Source organism: Rhinolophus hipposideros (assembly GCF_964194185.1).
Source record: "Rhinolophus hipposideros genome assembly, chromosome: 14".
Lineage (NCBI taxonomy): Eukaryota > Metazoa > Chordata > Mammalia > Chiroptera > Rhinolophidae > Rhinolophus > Rhinolophus hipposideros.
This window is the reverse complement of record NC_138060.1, coordinates 34,324,608-34,344,022: the sequence shown is the minus strand read 5'-3', so window position 1 is coordinate 34,344,022 and position 19,415 is coordinate 34,324,608. Positions and strand designations below refer to the sequence as shown.

Here is a 19,415-nt window from a genome sequence, read left to right as displayed (position 1 = left end):
TGCCTGGGACTCCCTGCAGTGGATGGCTGTGGCCAGCTCGCTCTGGTGAGAGCCAAGTTTTCTAGAATTTGGACCACTAGGCTCTTCTCTTAAAAATAAGACAGGGAAAGGTGAGTCCAAGGGCCAGAAATGGGGAGGAATCCTGTGGTAAGGTCAGAGAAATGCCTGACCATTCCAGCCACCACAGACTCTGGAGGCCTCCTGCCGACCCAGGGCCACCTACCTCCATCTTGGAGGGGCCTGGGAAATGAAGGGAGGGGAGTCTATTCATCAGCTGGACCTCAGTCTGTTTCTCATGTTCCCCAAGGCAGACTTCTGGAAGGCTCAAGATCATCAGAGCACATTCTTTTTCTCCCGCAAGACACCAGGGGTCTGTCTGTTCCAGTTTTCATAGGGATATAAAATGCTAACTAGAAACAGGCCAGGACCTCTCCCCTCCTCCTGCTACCACCCTCCTCCAGCACGTGAGTCAACCCTCTGACTCATCATCCCATACTTTAAATGTGCAAAATTTCAGTTCTAATTTCTGGACCCCTCAGCAGGTTTAGAAAAATACGGGACACTGTGCAGAAAGGTCTACTTCCCTAGAATAGAGCCAATGGAGATGGGGCAGATTTGGGCAGACCAGGGTCTGGCCATGACATTGCAAGGGTTTAATAAAGGTTTCTGCACAAAGTTCTGGAGCTAGGGCTGAGAGAGGACACAAGAAGAGTCAAGAAACATAGGAAGGCCATGGCAACTGGACTTTCCTCTGACTAGTCATTCTTGTCATTCTGGTAGAGACAAGAGAGAATCTGGCTAGGAAACAAGAGGGCAGCAGCAAGTTTTCCTTCAGGGGTCTTGAGAGCTACCCATTACCTCCCCACTCAGAAGAGGGCATGGCTTATGGGTGAGTAGGGTCAAATGAGGACGTTAGCAAAACCCATGCCTCAGAAGCAATCGATAAGAGAACAATAAGAAAAGGCAGGGGTGCTTCTGGAGAACTTTCTGGAAGCACTGCCAAGGTGCCAAGTCTTTGGGCTATCAGCAAACTCCTGGAACCTCATTCAGAATGTTCCACTCTGAAGGACTTATTTCCTCCTCTTCCTAAATTCAGCTACTCAATAGTTTTTCCAGAAACTCTGGCAACTCCCATCAGCAAGCCTGGGACAGTCTGTCCTGAACTTACTCATGATTTGAGATCTCAAAGTTGTTTGTGAAGTGGGCGTTTTGCACATCAGAAGTGATTGAGTTCCCATTGGAGTTCACCAAGCCTTACTAATCACTAATGCTCCTGTAATAATATGGGTTCTATTCCAACTAGACTAAGCCTCCACTTACAAAATGATTTCTATGGGCATATGCATTCTGAGTTTCACTTTGGGAAAGTATTCTTCTGCACCAGCAGAAACCAACAGAGTCAGGATTGACAGCCTCAGTCACCTCATGGAGCAATGGAAGGAATTCACATTTTGAAGCCAAACAGACCAGGTTCAAATCTTGGTTCTACTGCTCACCGTGGGGGGGGGGTCCCTCAGAACCTCAGTGTCTTCATTTCCAACACAGATATAATACCTGCCTTATGAGGATTAAAAACAATGAGTACATTATAACTTGGGACATAGCGATCATACAATAAGATCAATTTTCATCCAAAGAGACCAGAAATTTAGAGAAATTTAATTGGATAAAGAAGATGGAAGAACCCCAGAGACAGGCAATATTGCCCAGGTTTTCAAGAGTTTGGGGACTGGGTCCAGAAACTAGAGACAAGAAAGATCAGTGCTGGTCACCAGAAATGGATAAGTTGTAATAAATGAGTTATGAGGCAAGTGGGTTGCTTGAAAGGGTTCACATCTGTGCAGGAAAAGAGTGAGTTCAGGAGGTGGTAGCGGAAGGAAAGAGTTCCTCTGCTCTGCTCTGCTCTCAAGACTGAGTTTCCAAGACTAGTTCAGAGGCTGAGGCTGGACACTGCTTCTTACACTGCCATCCTGGCACTAGAGGGGGCCATAGGGAAAATGGCTATTTGTATTGAGGAGTCCATGTGACCCATGAGCCAGGTGTGAGAGGGCAAGCCACTGTGCACGGCATGACAAGGCTGAGTGTTACACTGCTGGCAAGGGGCTTCCCCCACCCACACCTTTGCCCCTGCATGCACGCCTGAACCCTGCGGTATCACCCCAGGTCAAAGAAGGAGGCATCACCTGGCGTGGCTCATCATCAAAATTGTTACTTAGTGGATAGGAGGGAAGGAAGATATACCTGAGTGAGCAGGATGTGGCTCAGAACTATTTAATTTTAATATTTGAAAAGATGTGTGTTTAATTTGCACCCCCCCCCCAACTGGGAATGAAGCAGAACTTATTGTTCAAGGATTTATTCAATGGGCAGATGAGGTGTTCTTTGAAGAAAAAAAAACAATTAGCTGAGCCAACGTGAGTTCATCAAGAACCATTCATGACAAACCAACCTCATTTCCTTTGTTAATGGGGCTCCCAGGCCAGCAGGAAGCTGTAACACGGTATTACTTGGCTGGAGGAAGCCTTTTGACAAGGCTTGTCATGATATCCTGGTAGACAAGATGTGGACACGTGGCTGGAGAGTCCTCTGGGAGAACCAGCTCAAAGCGTGCCCAGTACAGGAATGGGTGGGTCAGTGTGACCTGGAAGACGGTGGCCCCCACGGAGCACTACCTAACATTGTTGTCACAGACTTGGGTGAAAGCAGAGAATAGCTGACAAATTTGTGAACGACCCAAATGACAGGAAGCTGGGAGGAATGGGTAATGAAACTGTCCGAAGGCTGAAAGTTCAAAATTAGACTCAAGGCTATAAAATGGGGATCCAACCAAGGAGAAGGAATCTAATGGAGTCAGTCTGGGCTGCTGCACCAAAGTATCATAGACTGTCTAGCTTATGAACAACAGAAATCTACTTCTCACAGTTCTGCAGGCTGGAAGTGTGAGATCAGGGTGCCAGCATGCTCGGGTTCTGGTGAGAACCTCTTGTGGACAGCAGACTGCCGACTTCTTTTTGTACCCTCACATAGCTGAAAGAGTGAGATGGCTCTCTGATCTCTTCTGATAAGGCCACTGATCCCATTCATAAGGACTCCATCCTCATGACCTAATCACCGCCCTAAAGGCCCCACCTCAAAATCCCATCACATTGGTCCTAACTTCTGTTTGCTGTTTCCCCCCTTTTTAGATCTCTGAACCAATATAAACTCTGAATCCTGAAATGTCCTTTTGTTCCTGAGAGAAAGAACCTGCTCCCACTTGGTCTCCTGTCTCCTGTAGAGTAGCAAACTGCCCAAATGTGTCTGGTCATTCCCATTTCAAGCTTTTGGGCCACAAGAGGTGTCTGGGCACAGCCATCAGCCTCAGCTCTACCAAGTGTGACAAGAAGAGCAGAAAGTTTCTCCTTGTGTCCTCTGGGGATACTCGGGGAGCATCCCTGCAGGAAGGAGGGACCAATGGTTTCTTCAAAACACATTCTCCAGATGGATAGGGGTCTGTAGCCTGTTTCTGTGGGGCTGTCCCCTGCTCCATAATAGTTTTCCTGGGGTGCCCCAAACCACTGGAATAGTAACTAGCCTTCCTTTTCCACACTGATTCTCCCAAGGAAACCCTCCCCACTGCCGTAGGGGGCCCAAGACACACAGTCTGCCAGGGGTTGCAGAGAAATGACCCTCTCCAGGGCAGCAGGACCCAGGATGCAGCTTTCTGCCTACACTTCGCTCCCCCCACCATCTCCCAAGGAAGCCTGCCACCCCAGCTTCATTCCTGAGCAAGGGAAATGACTAAACAAGCATGGAGGGGGCGAATGGTCAGGGGGAGCCATGCTCATGTATCTGCTTAGACCTGAGCTGGAGATCCAGGAGAACAATGGGGCATGTTTCCAGACTGGCCCAGGGCAGGTTATGACTTGTCCACAAAACAGATGTTAAGAGAACCTAACAGAGAGTCAGCTATTCTCATATCATAACTGCTGGGGCCTTTAGAAAGGCCACATGCCATTGCCATGGAGACGATCAGTTCTCCTGCAGAGCCCCAGCTCCTTCCCTGGCCTTTCCTTGATTGTCGACACAGCAGCCTAGTGTTTTCTACCATTTCTCCGTGTTGATTTCCAGTCTTTCCTACAGGATGCGTTAAAAAAAATGTTCCACATCAAATCTCATTAGGCTTTGTTGGGCTCATCTGTTCAAGGCTATTTTTCCCTCAGTTCACTTAATAACACCAATGTGTTTTATGATTCCCCCCCCCCCCCCAGTTTGTTTTCTCTTCCTTTTCAGGTTAAATAGATCCAACTGGCCAGGCTGTGCAACTTCCATCCTGACCGTCCACCCACTCATCCCCCCAACACACAACACCGTCCCCTTCTCCCCACGTACGCCACCACCTCCACATATCCACCCCAGCCCCTGCCCCACACATTTTCCCCTCTTACGTACGTCCCCATCTCTACTCTTCACACATCCCACACAGTTCCCCACACCCTTCACAATCCACCCATGCATACATACACACTTCCCTCGAGTTCTTCCCCACTCTCACCCTCCCCATCCCATGTACATCCACCGCTCCCCTTCCTACACATGGAAACACCACACACACACACACACACACACACACACACACACAATTACCCCATACTTCCCTGCACACCACATGCCCTTCCCTTTCCTCCATGACTTCTGAGTACATCTGTCGCATAGCTCAGCTGGGGGTTCCCCACTAAACAGCCCTGAGCTTGCTCTCCGTGAGCAGTTCCCTCAGTGGAGGGAACCTGTGTGGCTCCCACAGTTCAGTGGAGTGGGTTCTGCTCTGGGGGTGGTGGAACTAATTCCAGGCTCTGAGTGTCCTCCAGTAAGGAAGGGACATAGACCCTCAGGAGCCCCAGGCTTCCTCTCCTTATGCCCTCCTACCACCCTCCTCCCCAGACACAACCTAGGATTGAATAAGAGTGGGTGAGGGGCGGGCCACTGCATGAATAAAGGACTAGAAAGTGACTCTTCCCTTTCTTTTCTTGGCTGTTCCAAAAATACAACTGACTCCCTCCCCTGCTTATCCTACAGGAAGCTCCCTCTTGTGCACATCCATTGTCTGCGTGGGGGCAGACTTCCCCCTGGACTTGGCTCAGGAGTTTTCACAGGTTACACCTAGTCCTACTAGACACTGGTTTCCGAAGACCCTTCTCTTATCTCTTGGGAGAACTGGTCTCATGTTGGCCTGTTTCCCATCTACTAAAACCTCTCTGAGCCTTCCAAAAGTAGTCTTAGAGGCTTTGGCTGGGTAGCTTGTCTCTGCTCTAAAGGCGCCAGGACACATTTCCGGACCCCACTGACATTTAGAAAATCTAAACATTTATAAATGTCTGCATGGCCTTTTTAAAATTGGCAATTAGCTGTTAAAGGTCTTCGTGAGTCCCACAATGTTCAGCCCCTCTTTAATTTTTTTTCCTAAAACACAGAGCTGCTCTTCATTTCCCATATTCATTTCTGGTGTGCTTTTGCTCTAAGGGGAAGAAATCATTAATCAACACATGGTAATAGGCTGGGAGTCGTTACTGATGAGTAACAGATTTCAAATACCACCGCAAGGACAGGTAGAGAGAAGTTTGCCGAACAGCTGACACGTGCCAAGCAATTTACCTAAACCATTTTGTTTTGATTTTCCCCTCAGAGCATCCTGAAAGTGGAGGGATTATTTTTCCCACTTTTACAGATAAGGAAACTGAGGTTCAGAAAGGTGAAGTAGTAGCTTGCTTTAGGAGACTTGGCAAGTAAACGGCTGAGCTGGGATTTGAATGTTGAAGTCCATTCTCTATCCTTCCTACGAGGCTGCTCCAACCTGAGGATCTGGGAATAGAGCAGAACGGCAGCCTAAGCTCCCACAGAGAGAAATCCTATGGAGTGACATGTGAGGAAGAGGCAATGACTCCGCCGAGGGCTGGGCCTGGCTCTGGGCCAGAGCAGAGGACCTGTGGTGAGGACCCAGGGGAAGCTGCCTTCAGATGCCCATGGGATGCCCAGCTGGTCAGCCACCAGCTGTCAGATTCAGCTCTCCACAGGAAGCAGAGGGCTTCCTCATTTGGGACACCAGTTTACCCAGCCTCATACGGGTGCTGTCCCTACCACAGCCAGTGACAAGAGCCACCACTTAATGGTTGCTGCACATGCTAGCTACGGAGCTAAATTCTAAACATGCATCCTCTCAGCCCTCGCAGCCCTGCAAGGAGGGGTCCATCTCATACAGGGAGGAGCTGAGACTCAGCGCTGTGAAGGAAGTGGCCAAGGCTGTACCATTAGGGAGTCTCAAAGTCCAGATTCAGATCAGGACGGCCTGACTCCAGAAGACCGTTCAGATTCATGACGCCATGCAGGGCGGTGCATTTAATGTAATGCGTTTGTTCCGGATGACCTTGCATACATAATTCAAAACTCAAGTGCCCAGAAGAATACATTTGAAGTGGCAGTCGTATTTCCAAAGTTTCCCCTGGAGTGAGACTGCATGAATATTTTTACTTGTACCTATTAGCATTGCACACGCCCATGTTGCACTAGCAGCCAGTGCACAGCCCCAGCTAGACCCCAAGGACATGGCTCCTGGGCCAATGTCCCCCTCATCCCATCCCCTGGCACCTGAAGATAGCTCAACCCTGAGCACTTCTTGCTCTGATCCCAAAGTGACAGAGACTGCTGTGTCTTGTTGTTGCAAAGAGAATTTACACAAACAAAATGAGCCACAACAATGAAAATGTTCACTTTCATGGCCAGTGAGTCCTCCTAGCAGGTCTGAGAGGCAAGCGGTGGCCCTTCGGGCCTCTCTGTGTAGTTTGGCTCAGAGCACTGAGGTCAAGGTAGGAATGGCAGAGTATTTCCCTCGGAGAAGGGAGGATAATGGTGGGCTGAACTAAGCTGTGGGACCATCCCTCACAAGGAGCAGAGTAATTGCTTTCAGAGACCTGCCCATCTCTAAGTACCCTCTGTGGTAGCTGCACTGTGTGAAGCAAATGCCACTGGGATATGGCCCAGGCTGAGGGGAGCCGACTCGCCATGTGTGATGCCTGGCAGGGTGCCTTCCCCTCGGCCTGGCCAAAGTGCCCCAGGTTCCCTTGCTGATTTCATTAGCTCAAGCTTCATGCTGATGGAGAGAGATAGAAATCTCAGGTCTGGAAAGATGACCATGCAGTGGGCCTGCCCACTCTCTCTGGGAGGCTGGCCAGCAGTTCGCGACTGTCCTTCAGAGCTGACCCCATGTCCCTTGTCTAGATGGAGGGGGAGGAAGAGCATGGCAGAACCCCTCGGCTTGGGTCTGTCTTCCTTCTGTGCCTACTTAAAGCAGGACTCAGCCCTTAAATAGCCCAGAGGGATCCAAGGCCACAATGCATTTATAAAAAATGACTAGTTCACTGATGATTTAGGGAGAGGGGAGGAGAAGATTCCCATGAGCAGAACCCAGCAGCTCTGTCATCACTGGACATCCCTGTTCCTGCTGCATTCTTGTCCCGTTCCAGTTACCTATCTCTCCCCGCTGTGGGTCCCACAACCTATAAAGGAATCCCTTCTATCACTTTAAGTGATTCATCTCTTGAATCTGATTTATACATATGACTTTTTAAAAAGTCTGGTATTTACACAAACGGGAATCACGTATTCCTTCAGCACATCCCTGGGTGGCTCATTTATCCTCCGACGTCTTCAACTCAATACAGTGGACTAAGGATGAGCATTTAGGGACTGGGCCTCTCACTGCTGCTCATCACAAAACCACTGCCACTTCTCACATCCCTTAAACCAAGTGTAAATTTATCCCAAGCCAATAAATTATCATAAAATTGGTTCCAAAGCAAGGATGCTCCTGGGTGCTGAGTAAATGCAAATGTCAAACCATTCCATAGGGATATTTTCCAACTCAGACCACACAAAATTTCCACATGGGAAAACACAATCCCACTGCAAATGATCTCATGGTCAAATATAGAATATACAAGGAAATAATCTGCCATGAAGGAGAGCAAACAGACACAAAACGTCGGGAGGATTAGCATTCTGAAAACTTCAGCTACAAGAACAATCAGAAAAAGATTATAAAATAAATATATTTAACATAATTGAGGAGCCTAAAGAAAAAATAGAAATCATAAGGCAATACCAAGAAATGATGCACATAGGACAGATAGATTTGAACTATCATAACTTTTATAAATTAGCAAAATATGTACAGCCATTAAAATTTACAATGTAAAGGGCGAATTAGACATTAGAATAACAGAGCTAGAGAGAGACTAAGTGAACAGACAGTCAAACCTGAGGAAATCACCAGGATGTAGCACAGATGAATAAAGCACTAGAAACTATGAAAGAGAAGTTAAGAGACAAGAAGGCCAGAAATGAAAATGCCCAACATATATGTAACAGAAATTCTAGAGGGAAAAGTGGAGAAAATGTGCATACATTTTTGGGAACATTTTTGTGGGAATATTTTTGGCTGAGAATCTTTCAGAATTTAAAAAAAACACACCTTAATCTTCAAAAGAAATAGCACATTGAACTTCCAAACAGATAAGTGAAAATTAGCCCATATTTAGACTCTTTATGGTGGACATGCAGAAAAATAAAGAAGAGAGAAAATTTTAAACACAACTAGAGAGACAATCCTGAATACCTAGAAAGGGATGGAAATTAGACTGATGGAGAAGTTCCAATTCCAAGAGAAGCCAGAAGACAGAGGCATGGTACCTTCAAAGTGCTAAAAGGAAATAACTGTGAATTTAAAATCCTCTTTGCAGCTAAGCTATAATTCAAGAGCAGGGTAAAATTTTTAAGACACAGATTTAGAGATTTTCTTACTCGCAGGCCTATCCCAAAAGTAACACTAAAGGATGTACTTCAGGAAAAAAGAAATTAAATCAACAAGGGTGAGTGAAATGCAAGAAGCAATGGTAAGCAAAGAAACATATAAACTAGGGCTGGCCCAGTGGCTCAGATGGTTGAAGTGCTGTGCTCCTAATGCCGAGGTCACTGGTTCGATTCCCACATGGGCCAGTGAGCTGCGCCCTCTACAGCTAAGATTGTGAACAATGGCTCCCCCTGGAGCTGGGCTGTGCAGGGCTGTGTGTGCTGCAGTAAGGGAGTAAATTAAAGATAGATAGAACAAAAATATTGGTCAACAATACATGGAAGATGGGAGAGAATGGTGGATATTAAAAATCCTAGATCCTTATTTTGTTCTGTGGAGAATAGAGACATTCATCAGCTTTAGAGTTTGTTAAACCATATGTCCATGTTAAAATGTAAGGGTAATGGTGAGGCATACTGTGTGCATGGAATGGCAGATGCAATTTAGTAAACATGTCAAGTCTCCCTGCATTGATCTATGAATTTAATGCAATTCTAATGAACATTCCAGAAGGATAACCTATAGACAAGCTGATTTTAAAATGTATATGAAAAGGCAAATGAGTAAGAATAGATAAAACAGTTTTGAAAAAGAAGAAAAAGTTGGAGGAATCACACTACCTAATTTTAACACTTAACTGTAAAGCTACAGTAATAAAGACAGTGTGATATTGGCAGAGGACTAGACATAAAGATCAATGGAACAGAATAGAAAGTCTAGAAATAGACGCATGCAAATATGGTCAATTGATTTTTGATAATGGTGCAAAAACAATTTAATGGAGAAAAGATAGTCTTTTTGACAAATGATGCTAAAACAATTTAACACCCATATGCAAAAAAGAGAAAAAACCTTCTAGATAACTAACTCAAATGGATCATAGATCTAAATGTAAAACTATGAAACCTTTAGAAAAACACATAGGCGAAAATCTTCCTGACCTGAGATTAGGCAAACATTCTTGTGTGGCACTGGAAGCATGATCCATAAAAGAAAAAAATGGTAAGTTGAACATCGTCAATATTAAAAACGTTTGCTTTGCAAATGACACTGTTAAAAGAATGTAAAAGAGAAGCTAAAGATTGGGAGAAAATATTTGCAAATTTTATATCCAATAAAGAACTTGTATCCAGAATTTATAAAGAGCTCTCCAATTCCACAGTAAGAAAACAAATAACCCAATTTAAAAATGGGCAGAAGACTCGAACACTTCACCAAAGAGAATATCTGGATGAGAAATAAGCACATGAAAAGTTGTTCAACATCACAACTTTCTATTTACACAAAAACCTGTGCACAAATATTTATGGCAGTTCTATTCGTGATAGTTATAAACTGGAAACAATCCAAATGTCCTTTAACGGGTGAATGGATAAACTGTGGTACATCCACACAACGGAATACTACTCAGCAATAAAAAAGAACAAACTATTGATATGCACAAGTTAGGTGATTTCAAAGGTGTATGCTGCATGAAAGAATCCAGTCCCAAAAATGTTACATACTGTATGTTTCCATTTATATGATATTCTCAAAACCACAAAACTATAGTGATGGAAAATGGACCAGTGGTTGCAGTGACTGGGGTGAGTATGACAATAAACGAATAGCAAGACAGAGTTTTTGGAGTGAGGGAACTGTTCTGTATCCTGACTGTGGCGGTTACACAAATCTATAAATGTGTTCAGATTTACAGAACTGTATATCACCCCAACAACATGTCAATTTTACTCTCTAATAACTTTTTAAATGTTTCAACATCAGGATAATTAATCACATATAACTTCCCAACCAGTAGGAAGAAAAAAATTGGATTAAAGAAATAGGACACGACACTAGAAGGAGGAAAAGTATACGGATAAGCAATGATCTTAAGAACACCAACAATGGAAGAACAGCTACCTCTGGGAAAGAAGTGAGGAGCCGAGAGGGAGTTAATGTCTTATTTCTTTTTAAAAAAGAGGTATCTAACAACCCAAGTGTCCATCAACAGGAAAATGGGTAAATAAAATGTGGTATACCTATAAAATGGCATATTATTCAGCTATAAAAAATGAAGTTTTGATACAGGCTACCACATGGACGAAGTCTGAAAACATTATAAGTGAAATAAGCCAGATACAAAAGGACAAATTTTTGTATGATTCCATTTATATGGAATATCTAAAATGAGTAAATTCATAGAGACAGCAAGTAAATTAGAAGATACCAAGAGCTAGGAGAAGGGAGAATGGAAGTTATTGCTTAATGGGTACAGAGTTTCTGTTTGGGGTTCATGAAAAAAATTTGGAAATAGTGCTGATAGTTGCATATCATCATGAATGTAATTAATACCACTGAATTGTACACTAAATTGGTTAAAATGGCAAATTTTACGTTATGTATATTTTACCGCAATTGAAAAAAATAACATACTGTACTAAAACCATCAAATTGTACACTTTAAATGGGTGAACTGTATGGTATGTGAATTGTGCCTCAAGAAAGTTGTTAAAAATAGAAAGAAAAGAAAAAAGAGGTATCTGAAGGAAAACTGATGAATCTTAATGGTCAGTATATAAGTCTGTCATATTATTTTCTTAACTTCGCTGTAGTTTGAATTTTTTCATATAAAAAATAAAATAATGTTTAAAGAAATGGGAATTCTTACCGGAGATTCAGTGGTATTTACCTTCGTGTTTATGAACTATGTAAAGTCCTCACATATCTCTCCCTGCCACAGGGCATATCACTAAGAACCAGAGGCTCTGTGTCAATGAAGGGCCACTTGTCTAGGAATCAGAAGGCCTGAGTCTGTCTCTCCCTAATTGACTGGTGTCCTTGGGAAAAACATCACTGGACATCTTTGAGTCCATGTTCTCATCTTAGACCTCTTCTGTCCCCTTCACAGGTGGTCCAGGGGAATTAAATGAGGTCATAGTGTAAGTTCATTGTAACCTAAATAATGATGGACAGATGGACAGATGTGCAAATGTCCGGAAGTGTTAAATCCATGATTACACATAGAGAAAGTCCACAGACCTCATCATGGTCGATGCTTTGCCCCTCCTCCCAAGCCCATCACAGGCACCACTCACAAGGGTCCCACTTATATGCAGTGGATCACTCCTGCCACGAAGCACAGAGAATCACAGGGGAGGTGAGCCACCAGCCGCACGCTCCATTCTCAGCAAGTCAGAGCTAGGATAGCTGCTCCACAGCTCCATATAATTCTGTATGTTCTGACTTCCCTGCATGTGCTTTAGGGAGAAACAAAACAATAAAAAGCCAAGAACACTTTCTGGTAGGAGAAGCTCAGGGGGTTATCCATTCCTCCAGAAGCATCACCACCAACTTTGTGAGATGTGCTCTCATTCCTCATCCCCTTCGAGCAGGGTTGGAGGCCACTTACCGACATTGGCCAAGGTGTACTGGTAGGGCTGTGAGAGGAAGTGTGGAAGGGTGAGGACGAAGGCACCGGAAGCTAGGAGGAGACCCCCAATGCCAATCAGCCGTGGACGGTGCACCCGGCTGCCAAAGTAGCTGACAAAGATGATGAGGATGGCGTTGCTGATCTGCAGAGAGAGCAGAGGGGCCGAGTGAGACCAGAGACTCGTCCTCACCCACCCACAGCAGATACCTGACTGTACCTTATCCAGGAAAAGCAGAGAAGCCAGAGTCTGCCCAGGGCCAGCTGGGGCCCAGGCAGAGGTCCAGTGTCAGCCTTGCTGAGGGCCAAGCCCATGCACGTCCCTGTTGTCTGAAACCCTTCCCAGTCTCAGCCTTCGAGACCAGACCAAGGGAAGTAGCCAGAAATGAAGAAAAGCTCATAACCTTAATTTCAACCATCCTAGGAGCAAACGTTTGGGGTCAAAATCCAAGGATGCCTCCAACTCTGGCTGGCTCCTAGGAGTAGCACATGTTCCCTAATTAACCTTCTTAAGGACCTGGGCTTGGTAGTCAGAATAGCCACCAAGCAACATACACTATCTTGATTCACCATGCAACAACTCTCATTTTACAGAGGACAAAATTGGGGATCGGAATATTAAGCAATTTGTCAATATCCATGAGGTTAGGAAGTGGCTTGAACAGAGATTGCCTGAGTCCTAAACTAACCTGGTCTACTGCCTCTTGAAGTGGGTTTCTGCCCCAGTAGTTTTGCTACTACCCTGCCCCCAGCCCTCCCTGGACTTTCTTCCACTTCTGTCAGTGAGGGATGAGAACTAAAACCCCCCTAAATCCCTCCCCAGCTGGACACATTAGTAACTCCATGTTCCTAGGGCTCCTTGGAAGGTGTGCTCTCTGGCCACCTGGCCAGAGCCAGTGAAGGAAATTGAAGGCCACAGTATGGGAAGTAGTCTTAAATGGCAAAAGGGGATGCTGGCAGATCTTCTGACCATGACTCCATCCAAAGACGTGACCCTCTGCCCCAGAACCTAAGTTCATCTGGACTGGAGCAGCCCTGAGTGTCAGTATCCACAGCTCCCACCCTATGCATACACTCCAGTCTCCTTCTGGCTGGAAAAGCAGAAGCCCCTGTCTCAGGAAATAGAGGCTTTTACCAAAATCACCAACAAGCTCCTCATCGCCAAATCCACTGGTCAGTTCTCTTCTTACTGGGCCTCTCAGCACCTTTTGATTCAGTTGACCATTTCTACCTGCACCACTTCTTTCACTGAGTTCCCATGACACCACCTTCTCCTAGTTCCCTTCCCATGGCTGCTCCTTCTCAGTCTCTCTGGCTGGTTCCTTCTCATCTCTCTGAACTCTCAACTCTCAGAGCTTAGTCCCTGCATCTCTGCTCTCATTTTGATGAGCTCATCCAGGTCCAGGGCTTTACATGTTCGATATCTGTTTTAATTCCTACAGGCTTAGCACGCCCCAAATCTCACTCCTCATCCTTACCCTGGAAACCTGGTCCCCCTCCCCACACCTCCTCATCTCAGTAAATGGCACCTCCATCTTCTTAGTGGCTCAAGCAAAATATCTGAGCATCATCTTTAACTGCTTTTCCCCACCTATATCCACCAGACCTTCAACAGCCACCCAGAAGCCGACCACTTCTCACAACCTCCATTACTACGTACCACCCAAGCCACCATCATATCCTGTCTGACTTACTGTAGTTGCCTTCTAACTGTGCTCCTGGTCTCCACTCTTGCCTCACTGCAGTCTATTCTCCAGCCAGCAGCCAGAGTGGTCCTGTTGAAGTGTCAGACCATGTTCCCTCTGCTCAAACCCACAACTGCAAAAAGCAGTCTTCTTCCCTGCGGAGCCTGCCCCCTTCCCTGCTACCACTCTCATCTTCTCTCCTACCTCTGCCCCTCTCCCTCCCTCCACTCCAGCCACCCTGCCTCCAGCTGTTCTTTAAACACAGCACCTGCTGCCTTCCTCAGGCCTTTGTACTTGCTGCTCCCTCTGCTGCCTCTCCCCTTTCCATGTCCACAGGCTCCCTTCTCATTAAAGCTACTTTAGATCTCTGCTCAGACCGAACATTCTCATTAAGGCGGGGTGGGTGAAATGGGTGAAGGGGGTCAAAAGGTACAAACTTCCAGTTATAAAATAAGTAAGTCATGGGGATGTAATGTACAGCATGGTGACTACAGTTAATTATGCTGTATTGAATATTTAAAAGTATAATCACATCACAAGGAAAACAAATGTATAACTATGTGAGGTCCTGGACATTAACTAGCCTTATTGTGGTAATCATTTTGCAAGATATACAAATATAGAATCATTATGTTATACACCTGAAACTAATATAATGTTAAATGTTAAATATATCTCAATAAAAAGGAATTATTGAAATATAACTTATATTTATAATAAATAATAATTAAGTTATATTTTAAATACAATGTATATTTTAAATTACATTTAATAATTTAATTTATATTTAAATATGCTTATAATTTAAATATAATTTAAAGTATAAAGTTATTTAAAACTTAACCACCTCTCCTCCCACAACTTTATTTTCCTTATTGTAATCTGTACTACCATTAGTTTTATTTACTCCTAAAAATAAATGTCATATTTATCATTAGAATGATATATGAGCAGATTTTTGTCTGTCTGAAACAGGAAACAACGTTGTATTCTTAAGCTTCTTAGATTTTATTTCCTTTTTGTTTCCTCCTAGTTTTATATAAGATGATTGTAAACATTGGAACTTATCAACTAAGCTAACAGGCTGACTTTAAAAGGTCAGGGTGAGGAATGGAGGAGGGCCCAAAGGGGGCTCAGGGAGGAAGGACCGGGGTCCCCACCCATCTGGGGAGGCCGTTCCAGCACTCTCCCAGGGCCTGTGCTTGTTTCTCAAGGGAAGTGAGGACCTCCACAGCTGTTATGACTGATGCTGGCTTCTCTTTAGCAGTGGAGCTCCTTTGAAAAGACAAGTTTTCTCAAATATATTTTTAAAAATGAAGCTGTCCTTGCTGATGAAACCTCTGCAGTCCAGCCCTCAGACCTGAAGTGGTCCCTAAAAGAGCTATGTGGACTTCCTGTTAGACCATCTGAAAGTTGTTTCAAAGCCCATTTTGTATTATAACACATACCTGTCCATCAAGGTCTCAAACCAAAGAGGCCCCAGGGCAGTTTCACGAGAGGCATTAAGGGTGGGGGTTCTCTAGGACACTGACTTTGTGTGCTCAGCCCTGGCCTATAGATGTGAGCAAAAAAAGCCACTGCTTCACAGGGCATGATGCCTAAAGTCTTCTCTGTTAACCAAGCTCCTCCTCCTTCCCCTGGCCTTTTATACCCAGCCATTGGCTCCCCTTCACCTCACCAGCTGAGTCCCATAAGGCTTTGAGTCTGAGCTGCAGCCTGAAGACTCACGCCCCATGGAGGCTGGCCTGGCCACACACCAGGTGCCAGATGGCCTCACTTTCCCCTCCACCAGGCCTGGTTCTCTTCTCACATCCCTTAGGCTTCTGACAGGCAGCCTCCTCATAGTGGGTAGTGCCTTCAATCCTGCACTCAAGCAGCTGCCAAATACTATCTTTTTTTGTTCTTTTCAAGTATCGCTGGAGTCCATCTTCTTCCCCAACTTCTCAAGCCTGGCTTAGTGGCACAGCTTACCAGCCAGCCAACATCTGGATACACTGTCCTCCACCTCTAGTGTCTCCCAGTCGCCTCTTCCAGAGGGTTCATCTTCACGAGACTGTTCATCCTGCCCCAACTTTGCTCAAAAAGCCATTGCCTACCACAAAAGCTGGGAGCCTCGAGCCTGACCATGAAAGTTCCCCCTGATTTAGCTGCCCTCGGATCTCCTGATAAGACCCCTACTTTACTACTCTGTCAGTTTCTAAATGCCTAGATCAGAATTAACGGGAAAGTAGTAGAAAGCCCTTTGGTTAAATTCCTGTCCTGCCTTCTCTACACTGTACACTCCTTCATCCCCACTACAGACACAGACAGACACACACACAGATACACACAGACACACAGATACACAGATCACAGATACATACACATAGTCACACAAATACTGAGACACACACAGACCCAGATACACAAACACACACACACACATACGTGTGGTCGCACACACAGTATTGTTAGGTCTGAGGAATGAACTTTTTTATGGTATTTGTCTCAAACCACGCCCATGGTTTAAAACCAGATTGTTGAAAATCTCTTCTGAGTTTGGGAAAGAGAAGATGTAATGGGTGAATTATTTTCATTTTTTATTGAACTATAGCCTGTGGAAATATTATGCCCCTTATTTGCCTAATTAACCTGCTGTCATATACTCTGCCACATGTCCCTGCTGGCTATTCCCTGTCCCTTGAAAAATCCAATTGTTCCTGGGTCTATGTCTTTGTTCCAAGCCTAGGAAAAAATATAAATGAAAATTTAACCATGGAAGATCATATATTTGGCTATCGTAATCTGTGGTGGAAGAGAAGGTTACCTTACCTCTACTGACACTGATCAGTAGATGTGCCTAGAAAACTGTGAGGAGGATTCAGAGTCTAGACTCAGCAGGAGGGAGAACTGTGGTAGATTAGTAATGCCTTCCAGGGTCATGAGATAGGACTGTTAGTGACACAAATGTCAGAGATTTGTTTTCCCTATGTCCTTCATGAGTGAGGGCAACACGTGGCAGGGACATTATCAAAGTCATAGGCCAATAATTCATTCTGTGTGAGGGGTGCCAGGTCCCTGTCCTGTAGGAGAGTACAACCTACATGGAGAGGTAGACTCCATCACTGGGTACCACCGGGAAGCTCCAGACTCAGATAGACAGAGACACACGCATGTGCGCTCTCTCTCTCTCTCTCTCTCTCATACACACACACACACACACACACACACACACACACACACAAAGCAGTGAAGGCATACACGGGGATTGGGAGTTCAGAGGCCCATCTGAGCATCTGAGGCCCATCAGGCCAACGGGATGGGCCATGGGTCTACATGTGTACAGGAATGGGCATGTCACAGGTGTGGGGGAGTAGCTCATGAAGGGGAGTACGTGCAGACAGGGGCCCAGTAGACACTCCAGCGATGTGTTTGGAAGACAAGATTTGTGGACATGGGACTGGGGCGAGATGGTAGAGGAGATGGGTTGGGGATTCAGAGAAAGGCCTTAGCATGTCAGCCATCAGAAAGACCCAGGTTCAGACCAGCTGCACATGTGGCTAACCTGGGATGGCTACTTAGGCTTCCTGAGGCCTATTTCCTTGTCTGGAAAACATGACTATGAAGAGACCCCTCCTCCTAGAACTGCAGGCGGGACTTGGCATAAGGGAGGGGCTCTTGAGAGGCACTGCTGTGTGGACCATCGAGGGTGGAGGAGGCGTGAAGGGCAAAGGGGCAGCAGGCTGGGTGGTGGGGAGACTGAAAGGTGGTGGTTGGAGGGGGGGCGGTGTTAGGAGACATCCTGTCCTCTTTTATAGCTCCCTCTTAGAAGCTATCTTGGGGGAGCTCCAGTCTCTAAATTACTATATTGAATTTCACTAAGTCAAGAAAAGATCTAATTATGTTCCAGAGGAAAAACTGGGCTCCCGGGATGGGGAGGCCACTGCCTCCATCCCAGAGCAATGGGCCTCATGGAGAGAAGAGAGAAGCCAAGCCTGGGAGCGCCATCTCCTTGCCTGGGCCCACCAGTGTCATGGCCATGATGGAGGGCTCTGCTCTCTCCCCCGCCTCTTTCTTACTGGCTGACTCTGCCCTCTGACCTCCCTTCCCCAGCCTCTCGGCCCACTCTATCTTCTCTAACTTTGATGTACAGTTATTGAGGGACTGTGAAATCCACATTGCTGGGAAGTCATAGAGATCTGACCTTTCTGGGAGTCAGAGCCATTGAGCAGCTCTGGCTCCTGTAATGCTCATAAGACAGAAGATCCTGGGCCTGGGGCTGCTTCCCACCTGTATTCCTGGGGCTCACCTCCCCTTGGACTGGGCATGGGCAGAGGCCACATAAATTCATGGGTAATTACAGAACTCAATTAGAGGCCGAGAGTTTGGAGGCGACAGCTCTGCACGCCTGGGGCAAGCTGCTGTGCTTGCTGAGACCCAGTGCCCTCATCTCTCCGGTGGGAGCAGCGGGGCACCTGCTCACAGGGCTGTAGAGAGGAGGCCCCAGGTCAGGCGCCACCAGATGCTCTCAGCTCAGTGCCTGGAGCAGGGACACCTCAGGAAATGTAGCTGCTTCCACCATGCCCATTGCACCTGGTTGTCGTCGCCTTTCCCCATGTGTCCATCCCAGCTCCCCATCCCTCTGATCCTGCTGGACCACCCCCTGTCCCGTGCCCCGACCCCGCAGTCAGGACGCACAAGTAGGGTCAGATGGACCAGGACCTCCAGCTTACCTCATTCAAGCTGGAAATGAGACCCGAGGACGAACTGGAGAGGCCGAAGCGCTTCTCGATGGTGGTGAGGCTGCTCTTGAAGTAGGCGCTGTACAGGAGCTGGCAGAGCTGCAGGAGCCCATGGCAGAGCACGAACACCTGGGGGAGACACCTCGGTCCATAAGGCCCCTGGACAGTGAGCCCTGGCCACCCGCTGGGGCCTGCCATTCTGTTCCCTGGCTGTTTCATCACCCGTTACTTGGGAACACTGACTTTATCAGGTGGTCCTGAGGGTGAAATGCCATCATTATACCAGTGGGACTCACTCAGTGCGTATTAGCCATTCCTATCATTCCTGCCATTCTGATCACTGTTGCCATAAATGTCCCAGGAAACCACAGGGTTGGAGAAGCCCCCGGGAAAGGTCTGACTAATCAGCAGCACCACTTGAATTATTCTCTGCAGGCGGCTGCGCTGTCCTCCATCCTATGTCTTGTAAGAGCTGAAGGTCACTCTCCAGCCAGTTCAGGTCACTTCCAGGGCCACTAACAAGCCCTAGGCCACATTGCTCCACTCCTCTTCACTTGAACTCCATTTCCCTGCCCCCAGCAACACCTATCCACCAAGACCCACCTCTAATACCCCAATGATGCACCAAACCACCTGGTTTAAATGAATGTCCCTGAGCTTCTTACCAGGGGTATCTGTTATCAGGCTGGCTCCTACCCTGGATGGATGACAAGGGTCTG

At 46.2% G+C, this 19,415-nt stretch overlaps 1 protein-coding gene across 1 annotated transcript in view; it reads right to left on the bottom strand.

Moving 5' to 3' along the window:
- SLCO2A1 (solute carrier organic anion transporter family member 2A1) overlaps positions 1–19,415 on the bottom strand; it is an 85,490-nt gene that overhangs the window by 26,313 nt on the left and 39,762 nt on the right. Inside the window, exons 2-3 of the mRNA XM_081072317.1 lie at positions 18,688–18,825; positions 12,273–12,435 (exon numbers count right to left, since the gene is read on the bottom strand). Coding sequence (XP_080928443.1) covers positions 12,273–12,435; positions 18,688–18,825 — 301 coding nt within the window. The remainder of the gene's footprint in view (positions 1–12,272; positions 12,436–18,687; positions 18,826–19,415) is intronic.